Source organism: Eurosta solidaginis, chromosome 4 (assembly GCF_040869045.1).
Source record: "Eurosta solidaginis isolate ZX-2024a chromosome 4, ASM4086904v1, whole genome shotgun sequence".
Taxonomy (NCBI): Eukaryota; Metazoa; Arthropoda; class Insecta; order Diptera; family Tephritidae; genus Eurosta; species Eurosta solidaginis.
The window spans coordinates 5,486,708-5,502,080 of record NC_090322.1 but is presented as its reverse complement, the minus strand read 5'-3'; the positions used below and the strand labels follow the sequence as shown (position 1 = coordinate 5,502,080).

General features: G+C 31.6%; 1 protein-coding gene across 1 annotated transcript in view; it reads left to right on the top strand.

Moving 5' to 3' along the window:
• Positions 1-247: 247 nt before the first annotated feature.
• arg (arginase) overlaps positions 248-15,373 on the top strand; it is a 91,739-nt gene continuing 76,613 nt past the window's right edge. Inside the window, exons 1-3 of the mRNA XM_067779775.1 lie at positions 248-825; positions 895-1,092; positions 2,323-2,509. Of these exons, the coding sequence (XP_067635876.1) occupies positions 606-825; positions 895-1,092; positions 2,323-2,509 (605 nt within the window). The 5' untranslated portion in view covers positions 248-605. The remainder of the gene's footprint in view (positions 826-894; positions 1,093-2,322; positions 2,510-15,373) is intronic.

Sequence of the window (15,373 nt, the reverse complement as noted above, 5' to 3'; positions counted from 1 at the left end):
TTTAGGCATTCTAGACAAAATTCGCGCCACAGAATCTTTTCAAAGGGTATACTTTTCGTCTTTATTTTGGGTAAGACAATGCGACCTGTTTTGAATGGGCGATACCTGAAAGTTAAATATCGGGATTAGCATGTTCGGGATTCACTATGTATTTTGTACCTACCGTCGTCATTTTTAATCTTGACCTTCAATCTTACCATTGACTGACGGAACGAAATTTGCATGCCATTTTCACATTCATGTTTCCTTCGGCACGTTAAACGGCGATAAGTCGAGCCACAAATATCAGCGCACGGTTGCATTGTTAATTTATAATTTAGTTATCATAAAAAAGGCATAACGATAGTATATAGCGGACAATCTGCACTTCTACCACCAGCCGAGTTTAATCTCTGAGCTCTTTATCAGTCGCTAAGTAACTTTTCGAAAGAAATTGAGAGAATTGTAAAGACAAAATAAAATATCAAACGTTTTGAACTGAACACAGTTTCGTGAAAGTACAGAGTGCATTCGGTAAACGTTCCATTAAAAATTTTTTTTTAAAATCAAAAAAATCTTAATATAACCTTCATTTAAAAACACAAAAAAACAAAAAGAAATAAACAATGTTGAAACGTTGTGCCACACGACTCACACGCCAATTGAAACCCGCACGCCACAGTACGAGTAGCAGTACTACGACCAATGCCAATAACGAGTCTAAGCCGCGTCTAGGCATAATCGGCGTGCCCTTCTCGAAAGGTCAAGGCAAGGAGGGTGTGGAGAAAGGACCTGCCTTGCTGCGTCAGCATGGACTGGTGTCGCTGCTCGAGCAGGTTACTTATGGTGAGCATACCTCTTTCCAATTAAGTAAAATTTTGTGTCAACATTTTCAATTGGTTTTTCTTGAAACAGGTAGTATGGAGGTGCATGACTATGGCGATCTGAAGTTCGAAGCCGATCCCATAGCTGAAGTAGCGCCTAAATATCGTGAAATGAAAAACTATGGCGAATTTATGGGTTGCAATAAGGCGCTGATTCGTAAGGTACAACAATTACTGCAGGAGAATGATCAATTTTTGACGATTGGAGGCGATCATGCTATAGGGTTTGGTAAGTAATAGATTGCAGTGCTTTCTCCCCCGAATATGTGATTACCCATAACTCCCTTGGGAGTTGGGGTTTGCAAATATAGGTTGACATAGCGACCACACGCGATGAGAATCTAGGTTAAAGAGAAATAGCCGTGATGGCTGTGTTTTCCTCTATAGTGCTTAGAGAGCTTCACAACCTTTTACTGTTACGCCCACAGATCGATGAGCTTTGCAACAGAATAAACGGCTACTTCCCTGATCTCTCCAGTTTTTTCGCCTCGCGAAACCTGGCATTATCACCGACTAAATCCTCCGCGACCTTATTTACAACGTGGATGTTCAAAATGGTCAACATTTGATTACGCTACCGACTGTCCTACACCCCAAAATCTTGGATGTGTCGTTTGATCAGGATCTACATATTGGTGAGCATGCAGCCGCATTTTACCGAAAATTCAGGGCCGCAATAAAATCCTCAAATCTCTTGCGGCAGTACTTGGGGAAAAGACAAAGAAACGCTCAGTACCACTTACAAAGCAATTGGCCCGCCGATTGCATGCTACGCTTCCCCTATATGGTCGCCAAGCCTAAAAACTACTCACTGGAAGAAGCTACGGGCCTGCCAAAATACTGCTCTCAGAACCGCCACGGGTTGTCTTCTTATGTCCCCAGAACACCATCTACATAATGAGGCGAGAATACTCCCCATCAGGGAGAGAAATGAGAAGCTAACCAAACAGTTCCTGTTGAATTACCAGAAACCTGGTCAAACCAACAGACTTGGGGCTTAAGGAGTCAGCTCCGTAAGAATTATGAGAAAATACGGCACCTGAGAACTCAGTCGTATGAAGCAAAAAAACACAAGCAGGTCCTCAGTGAACTCCACAAACAGGCGTCGGACCTTTATGCCAGGAATTGCCCAGTGAATCCAGTACTCAAAGAACAATACCCAAAACTTGCGGAAGAGACCTATTGGATGGGGCGAAGCACTGCTACAACAACAGCTTCATAAACTTTTACTGTGGCCTGCTCTTAAGATAATGATTGGATCACATTAGCAAGGGCTCAATAACACAAGGCGGTCACTACATACGTACTTACGGTCATGAACGTGATTATCTCCCGCCAAATACTCACCATACAACATCCCGGCTACCAGTGAAAGTGCTTAATCTTATACATTTGTTTTGGCACCACTTAACAGCTTCCTTATCATATTTTTATTAATTTCTTCTTTCCGGTGCTTAAGGTTCCGTCGCTGGTCATTTACAGCACACACCTAATCTATCACTTGTATGGGTGGACGCACATGCGGATATTAACTTGCATAACACATCCGAATCCGGTAATATACATGGTATGCCGGTATCGTTTTTACTCAAAGAATTACGCGTCTTTTGGCAGCATGCAAATCTCGAACGTACGGCGCCTGTTTGGTAAGTCGATTTTATATTGCTAAATAAATACTTACTGTTACTTTAGTTAAGAAAAGGATAGCGTGGCACTACGACCAGGCTCTATATTAGGATTATGCGTTTGAGTAAGCGTATAATACCGTTTGGCTATACACTACATCAGATATTTCTTACGCGTTGCGTCAGGAAGTGGCAGTAAGTGATTTGCTATTCCTAGTCGGTGACACGGCATTCGGGCAAGTAGCAGGTGAGAGTACTAAGCAGGCTTATAACCGCAAAAGGACTGGCCTCATTGGTAAGACCCATCAGTCCAAAAGCAGTTGGCCATCGCAATATACTCCGTTACTTTCAGCCGCGAAGATAAAAATAAGTCAATGGTAAAATGTCATTCCTTTACCCCATTTTCACTTTAAATGCAGGATGGTTCCTTAAAAAAATTAATTCTAATCAGTCGATTTTGAAAAACAAAACCCTTTCTTCTGTAAAAAAATCAATAGTTTTATTTGTTGTTGCAATAAAAAAAAACTGTACTTAGAGCAAGTTTTTTTGTAAACGCTTGGGAACTTGACGTTGTTGCTACACTAGACCTAAATATTTTTGTTAAAAATTTTAGAATATGCGATGTCATGCCATTTCGTCTGCCGGTTCAAAAGCACCCCATTACAGCTGAAAATGTAATACATTTGTTGTTAGACGGTCCTTTGCAGTCTGAAACAGGCCATTTTCGATTTGGCAGCCATTATAATTCGATCATGCATTCAGCAATTCTCAATTCAAAGCAGACATGAGCTGAAATAACTTAATTGTTGTTTTTATAGCACAAAACTATTCAAAAAGTGTGACAGACTCTCCCGGGTCGGATACAAATTCGATTCATTTGGCCAGCGTACATCCGCAACGTATGACCTTAATCATTGCTGTTGTTGTTGGAAGCGTATCAAAATCCCGCTTCCTTCAGCTCCGCTATTTAAATTGGAATAAATTACTTATATCAAGCTACTAAATTTAGTATAGAGCTCTTAAGTAATGAGAAAGGAATGATACAAACAAATTCTCAACATAATTTTATAAAGTTTTTAATAGGGCAAAAAAAAAAATAATAAACTATTTTCGTTACATTTTTGGCAAACTGCTTTCTGAACATGACGTCACATCATCAACGTACAAACAAATTTTCAACGCGCTATCTTCTCTCGGCAAATAACATATAGATAATAAGTTTAAGGTGTGCCGTGTTCATTATCTCGATCAATAGCATTTTGATTCTCCTCTCGCTATAGCTCACAAGTGAATTGTGAAAAAGATGCGCAGAGCGTTAAGTTTTGTGTTTGCTTCAGCGTGACCTTGAACATTTTTGGTATTGCCCAAAACGAATTCAGTACCAGGTGCTGTTATCCCATCAGATGATTCTTTCTTCTTGATAATTTCCATACAACGCCTTGGTACAACTAATTTTCTTTTTAACTGACATTCTTCTGCACAGTGAATTGGGTTGAATTCGCCTTGTAATATTGCATTTGACATTCTTTTCACTTTTTTGTTTTTCCCTTAAAAATTCTTAACCATACCAACGCTTTGATTTATAAAAACTGTTTAAAAACTATTTTAAAAATTATTTTTCATTTATTTTTTTTTTTTTTTGTCAATTCTAACGATTTGATATGCTAAAGGAAATCTAAAACTTTATTTAAAGAAAGAAACACTTACTAAAAATACATTCAATATATCACAATAACATCACAATACTTGAAAATATTTTTTTTTGTACTCAGTCTTTTTGGAGTTCATATGCTACATATATAAAATAAACTTACTTAACTATTTGTACTTGTTTGGTTTAATTTTTAATTGGAAGCTACATCATTTTTATTTTGTATTTTAACCTATACAAAAAATTATATTTGAAAAAAATATAAAAAAAATCTGAAAAAATTGTAATGCAAAAACAAAAAAATTTAAAAATTTGTTATTAAAGTTTCAATAACCAATATTTTCTGAAAACCCAAATTTTGTATTTAAAATAAAAAAAAAGTATTTTTAAAATAAAATTACAAAAATGATTTGCATAAAAAATGTTATGGAAATAAATTTAACATTTACTTTTTTATTGAGATAAGTAATATACAAAATCACTGTAACTTTAATAAAATAATTGAAAATTTTCGCACTAAAAAACCTTAATAAATTAAATCAAATAATTCAAAATTTATATAAAAAAAAAAAATAAATTTAAAAATTTATACTGGCATAAAAGTTTAAAAACTGAATAAGAAAAAATCAAAATGAATAAATTAAACATGCTTACCAAATCGAGAAATTTCTTTTAAAAATCTTTAAAGAAAAAACAAAACTTTAAAAATTAATAACATTTCTTAAACAAAATAATTAACCCAAAATAATTAACGCTATAAATACAATGCAAAAAATATTTTTTTAAACAAAATAAAATCTTTCTAGTATTAAAATAATACAATTTTTCTTGTGCTTAAAAATATGTAGTTTATCTAAATGGCATAACTTAAAAGCTTACTGTTGCATAAAGAAAAATGTATTAATTCAAGTGCTATTAAACTAAAATTATTAATTTTTTTAAAAACTCACCATAAAAAGAAATTAGCAGTAAAAGTTCTTCAAAAAATATTTTTTATACAAAAATATGCTGTATTGAGCGTTTTGAATAATTTTTTTAACTTTCGAAAATAAAATTTTTTTTAGAAAAAAAACATTTAAATTGTTTGAAATTTTTTTTTTTTTGTGCACGCACTATCAAACGTTTTTAAATGATCATAAAAGAGAGAGCTTATTATTCTTTAATTAAATTTGGAAAAAATTAAAACTGTTGTTGGATTTAGCGTTCTCTATGTATTCAAAGGTTCATAGCAATAAAACTGCGTTCTAGCTCTAATCATTGCCGGCGTCTAAGCTTTTAAGCCATGAATACAATGCATAAATAAATAAATTATAAACATGTATAATAAAAAACTATAACCTCAAATTTATAGAAATTATTCAGTCATGACTCTATCTTTGGAATAATTGAAACTTTAAAGAGCTTTACAAATTTGTGAATTTGAGGTTATATATATCATAAGGTTCTATGTTTTTGTAGCTTATTAAACTTAAAATTACAAGTTAGATAAAAAAATGTTTAATAATGGCGTAATGTTACAATGCAGTTAATTGTAAATTTCAAAAGTAAAAAGCTAAAGGATTTGTTAGAAAATTACAATTGGTAAACATCCATTGGATTTTCTTTAGGATGATCATTATTTTATCGGGTTGGTCTACTTTTTTCAGTCTAATTTTTGTGCTTGGTATGCCGAAACCTGGAGTCAAGCGTAGAGATGGACCCGAACGCAAGGAATAAGTCCCAATTTTGCACATACCTACATTAAGCTATTGACTTTTGAATATGTTTTCGACTAACCGACGGTTTTAAGATAGTTAGCTCTAGTTTTCCACTGGAGGGACCCTCATTCGGCCAAGAACTATCATTCCAGCAACTTCGGATATCGAGAAATATGCCTTTTGAGACGCATATTTAAGTCGTACAACGAAGTTTGCACGGCTTTTCCTAGAGCAACATATACAGATTTGCGTAAAAGTCTAGCGCGTTTAGAGTTGTATTTGACGTGTGGCTCTTATTTGGCAAAGCAATGAGGTTTACAAATTTATTTATCGATCACTAACAAAGTTTACATGTTCATTTTTCAGATCAGCATTAACGTATGTACCAAGTTTCATTAAAATGGCTGCATTTTTAGTTTTGCCGCCCACAAGTGTAGGGGACGTGGCAGTTATTCAATTTTGATTATATTTCCGATTTTTTTTTTATCTGCAGTAAGTGAAACTTAAGCTTTATCCTGCACTGCACTTTTTTGGAACAAATTTTAATAAATCAACTTCTTCAATAATTTGTTGTGTTGTGATGTTTCTGAATCACGAGATAAAGAGCGCCTATATTCATACGACCATGTTTTTCGTTTCATCGGATCAACATTTTAGGACGCCTATCTCAATTTACGGCTAAGCACTGTTTTACTTGAGCGAGCTGGGTTTTTATTCATTGCAATGATCAGTTCACTGCTAATACTTTCAAACCCTCAAACTAGCGCCAAGATTTAAGTTTGTTCGCCTTATTGAACTATTCGACTGAGTAAATTAGTTCAGTTTTATAAAAAATTTTCTTTTTATTATAAAGTTGCCACAAAAAGGTTGAGTTCATCTTATTGTACGAACTATCGAACTCTATAAAGGAGTATGTATGTGAACGATTCGATCTCAAGCCGACGCTCCATTAAGTTTCGAACAAGGTGTTAATTGAATATTAAGAAACCGGTCTTGGGGTGGCCGTTTTTACCATCTTCAATTAGTCACTTATCTATAAGTTATAGAAAATTTTCGTTTTCTCCATGCTAACTGAAGCTTACCGTCTCCGTTAAGTCCAAAGAAAAATTGAAAACAAGACAGCTGTTTGGCTAGTTTTCGTGTATTCACAACAGATTTTTTCGTTTTGTTCAACAAAATATTCACAATTATTGATTTAACCGGGGGTTCGTCGCCCTGTGTTGGTTTAAATGAAGATATCAGATAGATTGCTATTCTACAGCTAAAATCTAAAGGCCGCGGCACAATGAAAATTTTCATATAGATGCGTTTAACACAAGCTTATGCATTCCAGGAATATCGCCACAATCAAGCAATATGTTGCGTTTATAAATATAAAGGAACTTCAGACTTGGCAATTGAAGTTTATGTATCCTTACCCATTCACATACAAAATTTCGCGAACCACTTTTATAAACATTTTGGCGCCAGTGACGTTCGATCTGCTGTTCTCCATAAAAATATGTGCAAACAACACATCATGATTAAGCTTGTGTTAAACTCATCTATATAAAAAACAGCTTATGTGACGGAGCTATAACTTAACTATAGATGGTAAAAATGGCCGTTAGTGTTTGGTGATGATTGCTAATGTTAATGATAAGAAATGATTGATAAATGAATGATTTATTTGCCTTAGAGCCTAGACAGACGACACTTTAATACGAATCAACTAGCTGATGTTTACATGGTAATGTTAATATGCATCAATTTTGTTTTTATAATATTATTTATATATATGTGACGCGGTCTATGAAAAGGTGGCTTATGACTCAAAAAGAAAATTGCGAGAAACAGCTGTTAAAGATAAACAATGCATTTCTTCAGTTTCTTAGTAGTTTTTCTTTTGCATTATGAACAGTCATGCCCAAAAGGCAAAGCACAAACCAGTTTTTTACCGATATTTTGGCTCCATTGCCATCGAAAAAATGCTATCAAAAAAAACTGAGGATGCTTCAGCAGCCACCAAAGTGGCTTCGAAGCAACCAAAGGCTTCATCGTCTTTCATTTGTGCTCTTCTTTCTCTACATTTTTAGTACACTTCTAAGCAAGTTAGGACTTTCTAGTTTACACCGCGTGAAAGAGCGTCTCAAAAACTATCGAAACCAGAAAAAAAAGTGGAAAAATTTTTTTGAGTCATAAGCCACCTTTTCATAGACTGGATCACATATATTTTATTTGTCACTATTTTCCATTGCTTAATACGGCGCTAAAATCGGATTGCATTAAGTTCAAAGTTGAAATGCATTATTGTTAACGTCTGTCTACACCTTAAATTACAGGCAAAATATGTCTGTTTACTATGTTGATGTTTTCGTACTCTCATTTGACAAAATTATAAACAAGATTTTTACATTTGCTTACAAAAAACTATAAACAACTTTAAAAAAAAAAACATTAGATTACTAAAATATAAAAATACAATAATAATAATTAATAATTAAATACTTGACACGTGAGCGATTGGCGTTCGAGAAGAAGTTCAAATAATCTGGTACATATTGTTTCATACTTTTTTTTTAGTTTTTTTTTTTTTCTAACTGTGAAAATTATTAGCACACAAACACCTGTAAATAAACAAATCAGAATTAAATTAAAAAATATTACAATACAATATTTTGCAAAAATGTACGACTAAGTAAATAGAAATAAATTGAAAAGGCAAATACAAACCGAGCTCCTCTGTCTCTTTTTTGCATAACGGTCAACTGATATTGAGCAAACGAAAAAAGTTTAAAAAAGTTTGACCTTTCGCAAATAATTAGTGTTGCTTCTTTTTTTTTTTTTTTTTTTGATTTGTTGCCAATTAGTACGGAGAGCACATCCAAATAAAACACCAATAATTTGGGGGTTGAAAATGTTGAAGAGTTTGAGCAACGCAATTTTGAGTATAAAACAATATAATGATTATTAATTAAATTATCAAGTTAAATAACAATAATATATACATACATACATACTTAAAACCCAATTAAGCGAAAATCTGTGAAATTTATTTTTTGTTAAGAAAAATTATAACGAACTTATAAAACTTACTTACCGAAAATATACACAATACATTTTAACAATATACAGTTACATTTACAAAACTAGACTCAACAACAAATTTGTGAATCCGTGGGGAAAATACCGTTGTCTGCTTATTCTGCTTTCTTCGTGGCGTTTTCTTTAGCATAGCCAAGGCGAATTCAGTGCAAGGCTGTGTATCAGCTGTTTGCTTCTTCTTAATAATTTCCAAGCAACGCCCGGGTACAACAAGATGTCAGTTAATCCAAGTCAATGCAATTTTTTTTTTTTTTTTTTTTTTGATTTGACATTCTTCTGCACGTCGAATTTGGTTGGATTCGTTTTGCCATCACTTGTATAGATTCGCCTTGAGCATACATTGTGCCCCATTCAATTACTTTTAGCAGAAAAAGAACAGCTGCGAAAACTTTAAAATTTTGATTGCACTAAAAATTTACACTATTAAAAAGAAAATATTTAAAAAGAGAAAATTGTGTTACGGTGTAAAAAAAGTATATGTATTCCATTAGCTCGTTGGAAGTTGTTGGTGGTGCAGATGTTACAGAGGCACAAATAAACAAATGATTCAACAAATAAGAATAAAAAGAAAGAAACAACTACAGGAGAGAGAGCACGAAAAGATGGTAATAATAAGATCTGGCACAAAAGTAAAAAAAAAAATAAACAAGAACAACGGCACTTCATATATTTCATGAATGGAGCTGAACAACAATCCTCAGAATTTTAAAAATTCTATATACATGAGCGATCTTGAGGACTTTTTCAAACAACAATTAATGCCTTATAAGGAAGGCATGCTGTGAAATTTCAAGATTCTAAAAAGAGGATGAAATGACGTAAACTATCTTATCCGAAAATGGGTGTTCCGATCCGGTCGATTTCAACAAATATCTAATGCGACATCGAAATCAGCCTGCTCACCAAATTTCGTAAAGATACCGCAAAAATCGGTAAAAACGTTGCATAGTACACTTGCATGTTCCTACATGACGCGACCTAATATATCGTTCAAATTTGTTCTGTTATGATGCCGCGCATTGCGATTTAATGGCATAAGCAATTCGATGATGAAAAATTACGTCTTCAAATTTGACATGGCCTTATGATTATAATTTGATTTAATATATGCTGTGAAATGATTTAATCCATATCAGTCTTATTTGGCTGCATAACAAATCTAAGTAACACCAAGTCAAAGGGCATCACCAAAGTCACAGTACTCGATACATATATTGCTTGATCAACCGTATATAATGTGTTATAATTTGATAGATTAAATTTAATATAAACTCTTTGATCTAATGCGTCCAATATTGGGCGTGTTCGAGCCGCCAAATAATAACAGCAGCATTGCTAGAGTGCTGCTTAATTGATGGAATCTTGCAGTGGAAATTTCTATGTTACTAGAGCCGATCAGTAGTTGATCAATTTCATAACAATGACAAATATTTTATATGACACGTTACAATATGTCACGGCATTACAGTATGATATCACATGATGTCATACGAAAATATGATAAGCATTTGGTGTTTTATGACATTTTCAGTATGATTTTTTGAGAACTGTTAACGTTTTTTTTTTTTTTTGCTATTATCTAAATTTAATCAAGTAAGTTTAGGAGAGGCACAAATTCCCAGACCACATATAAGCAGCAAGTAAGGTGGATCCCAAAGGTTATGGTATTTGCTCTTACTCTATAATGCAAAAAAAAAAGGCTTATGATTTCAACATAGCGATAGAGTAAGCCTCTGGTTCCTGATTTATTTTCTTGTCGTCGAACAAGGTTCTAATGGTGTATCCATGTCACATAATATATGCATATGTTTAACGTGAATACCTGCCCATTGTGCTCAACCTCACGAACATTCATGTTATCTGGGGTTCTTTTTTTTACTGAACAGTTCAACTTAAATTTGGAAAACAAAACGAAGTTGCTTTAAGTCTGTAAAAGTCTCGAGTTACCGCCAAATCGTGCTTTCGGTATTTTGTGGAAAAATTATTACAAATAAAAAATTTTTAGAAAAACCTGTGAGATTTGTAGCCCAAAATGTAAAAAACAACATAGAATAAGAAAAATATCACTAGCAAGTTTTCGACGATGGGCAAGAAATACAAAGCTGTCAAAGGAAATTTCAGACCTATAGACCTTTTTACATACGAAAGCGAAATATTAATGTTCAAAATTGGAAATCATAAAAGAATTAATTTTTAAATAACAACAAAAAAACAAAAAAAAAAAAAAAAACCACACACAAAGTAGTACAATAATGAAATCTTACAAGTCGATAATAGTTTAAAAAAAGTTTTTACGAAATCCAACAGTAAAAAGAAATTTGTATAAACACAACACAAAATTGTGTACAAAATGGAAGAAATGGAAAGCAGAAGTCAATAAATGGAGTTTGAGAAAACAACTAAGATCAGGACCCAAGTGACAACAACGCAGCGACTGACAAGGAGAAAGTAAACAACGTAAGAAAAAGTTAAAAAAGAAATATGTAAAGAAATCAAGCAAAAAATAATATAAAAATGTGTAAAATTTAATCAATGCTACAAAATATTGCATATTAAAAAAAAAAAAAAAAATAAAAAATATCGCATATTAAAAAAAAAAAAATAAATAAAAAAAAAATAATATAAAAAAGTAATTTCTGGCGAAAAGCACCACAAATAAATAAAGCAATAACAACTTGAACAAAAAGATATATGAAACAAGATTTTATACAAAAATTGAGTTAATAATAACATAAAAAAATTATAATCAAGTAAAAGCTTTAAAAATATGAAATACGTAAAATTAAAAAAAAAAAACATTAAAACTATAAAAAATAAACAAAAATTGTACATATTAAAAAAATATATTAATCGAAAAAATATTTAATAAATATAATTTAAAGAAAATCTTTATATTAAAAAAATAAATAAAGAAAAATTAAAATAACATTAATTTCAGAATCCAACTCAAACCAAATCAAAATGAGTTGAACAACTAAAATTATTTACTATAAAATGGCAGTTTATTGAAAAGTTTTGTTTTGTATACATATTTGCTTAGAGCGCAAGCAATTTGAAAAATAAATGAAATTTAAATTAACGTAGGAAAAATATGTTAAAAGGTTAGAAAAAAGTAGAAGAATTCATTGAAGGAATCAACGGAAGAAAAAAACACAGCTGTTTGTGCTGGAAAATATAAAAAATTTAAAAAAAATGGTAACAAAATTAAAAAAAAAAATGAAAAGAAACAACTAGAAACAAATCTTTAAAAATGCTTAGCTTTGAATAAAAAAAGATATTTTCCTGAACAAAACTCGTTGGAAATTAGTAAAAGAAAACAGTTTTAACGAATAAAAAACAAGAACGGGACTGCGTTCGGCTGTGCCGAAGTGCTCATACCTTTCATAAATAGAGCTGATGAAATTTAAAAAATTCATAAAATGCGCACAATAAGTTGTATGGTGTATATTAGACTGTGTCGATTTATTAACCGCGCCATCATCGATTTTTCGATAGGATTTGGGCTCAAGAAAAAAAAGTTCCACTACGCATACCCACCCAAAAAAATAATTTTCGAGCCCGCGAAATTTAATTTTTTTACTTTAATTTTTAAGGTTTTCTTCATGACCTACTAAAAAAATTTCATTTGATTGTAAAATGGCCTACTAAACAAATTTTCATTTGATTGTAAAATTTTCATGCATAGTGCATAGTGTACAATACCAAGTGTGTCAATTAAACAATAAACGTCAAAATTACAAACAGCCTCGCTCACCTGATGCAAATCTCAGGTGTAGAGTTGCATTTTTGGTACGTACGAGTACTTTAAGCTGAGTTGCATTTGATAGTTTAATAAAACGATGTAGTATTTACAGATGAAATAGTTGCATATATTTCCACGAAAATATAAATAATAGAAGACTTTTAGCCTCCAACAATGCGGAAACATACGGACATTGCAAAATTTATTTATATTAGAGTCAAAAAAGTCTAGAAAAACTTAACAAAATATAAAGCGACACATGTGTAACATTGTTTTTCATTAAACAATGCTGTTACCAGATTATTGTATTACACAAATATAATGAACATGGGTACAGAAATTCAGAAATCATAGAAAATAATTTATCGATATACTTGTTGTCGTGTTTAAAAAGTTTTTCACAATAATTTGAAAAACTCTCTACGTTTTCTATGCTTTTTACACTTACAAGAAGTAACCCCATGTAATAAATTAAATTTTCATGAAAACCAATAACTCTGAACTGAACAATTTGCGCCATGAAAAAAATTAAAATGCTGTGTAACAGGAGCAACACTTTTGTCACTACATAAACCCTGTTTCAATCTTTTACGTCACTGCACAGAACCCTAATTGACCGTTTTCAACCGAAACAACAATGGCAACCCAGATTTTCCCGTTATGTTTACTTAAGCGAGTGCCTGTCAGAAAGAAGCCAACACACTTGTACTTATCCATAATGGCGTAGTGGAACTTTTTTTCCTGAGCCCAAATTCTATCGAAAAATCGATGGCACGACATCGGTTGACTTTCGTCCATACAAATCGACCCACCCTAGTGTATATATTATATATACGACTCTGATTTAGACAAATTTTTCTGACAGTAACGTGTGCCTTACATATATATCCTAAGAAATTTCAAGCTTCAAGCTGTTAAAATTAGGAAAAACTTACGTAAAACCTTTTATCTGTATCGGTTGTATGGGGGGAGCTATATGCTTAAGTATCCCAATCCGGTCGGCTCCGGCAAATGTTTATACGGGCACCCAATTATACCCGATCGCAGAATTTCATCAAAATATGCATGTATGTCAAAAATTGAGGGTTAAATTTGCGTTCAAACAGACAGTCGGACATGGCTAAATAAACTCAGCTCATCGTCCTGATCATTTTATAGTATCTCTTTTAAGGACTTACAAAAATTTTTCGAGAGTTGGACGAAACTTTATACACCAATCATAAATCGTATAAAAATTAGAAAAAATTAACAACCCGTAAAAATATTAAAAATTATCTTTCAAACAAAATTTGAGAATGGAACAAAAACTTTAAAGCACAAAATATATTTTTCAATAAAATGTGCAAAATAAAATTTGAACAATTAATAAGAAATAAGATTTAAAACAAATTAAAAATTTAAGAAAAAGCATAAACAAATAAGAAAATCAAACAACACTGTAAACGTGGCTATGTATATCGAAAACTAATACGCGCAGTGAGAAATTACAAGGAAATATCATACTCAATATTGTATATTTGTAAATTAAATGAAGAAAAACTCATAATCATATTTTGAAACACATTTATATGTAATATTACTTTAATTTTTAGTTTTTTGATATTAATATTTTTATATCTTTGGTTTTGCTTAAAAGTGCTAGAATAATAATAATATTGATGATAATAATAATAATATACATAATAATCATAATTTATAATATTAGTGTATAGATAAATTGCATTATATATCATTACTGGTCCAAGTTAAAGAGTCTGTTAAATTTAAGAAATAAATATAAAAAATAATTTTTTTTTTATTTCTTGTTGCTGGTGTAGATATTGATGTATTACATTATTATTATTACACAATTACAACAATCACTTTTTAGTGACTAGTTGTTTTTCTTTTATATTACTTGTTAATATAATATTGCATTAAAATATCAAAATGTATTTTTGAGTATTATTTTTATGTTTTTATTTGCAATAAAGCAAACAGACAGAATTAATGTTTTAATAAATCAAGAGTAAAAAAATATTTTTTTTGATTCTGTCTTAATGGAAACATTCACGATTTGCTAAAAAATATCATTTGGAATGCATATTTAAAAAATAAAGAATTATTTATTAAATAGATACTTAATTGAACTCAAGTAAAAATTATATATATACATATATATGTATTTTTTTTATAAAATTTCCAGACTTTGCATTGCTTTTGCATTTTGACTAGCATTGGAATGTTTTTTGTTTACGCTTACTGTTAAGTTTAACACAACAGAGATCAATTAATTTTACACACAAGCCTTTTTCGGGCTGTTTTGACTAGAAAGAAAATTCACAGAATTTTTTAAATTACAATTCAAAACTCAAATACAAGAGTACATGCTTTTAAAAAACTACACTACATTGTAAATACGAAAATTGCGTTTTACGTAACGTAACACGTAAATGCGTCCGCGCACACACTTAATTTCGTATCAAGTTGCAGAATAAGGCCCTAGCGAAAATTTTGAGAAGGCGAGTTCGTTGCAAAAGCACAAGCGTTGAATATGAGACAAGCAATTAATTGGTTTACAAAAAAAAAAAAAAAAAAAAAAAAACAGCACATTAAAAAGAAACAAAGAAAATTTTGCGAATGTGTAGAAATATTTCGCATTGATTTTTATTTAAAAAAAATTGTTCTATTGTTGAGAAAGAGCCGCCTCACAACATACCAAACAGAAACAA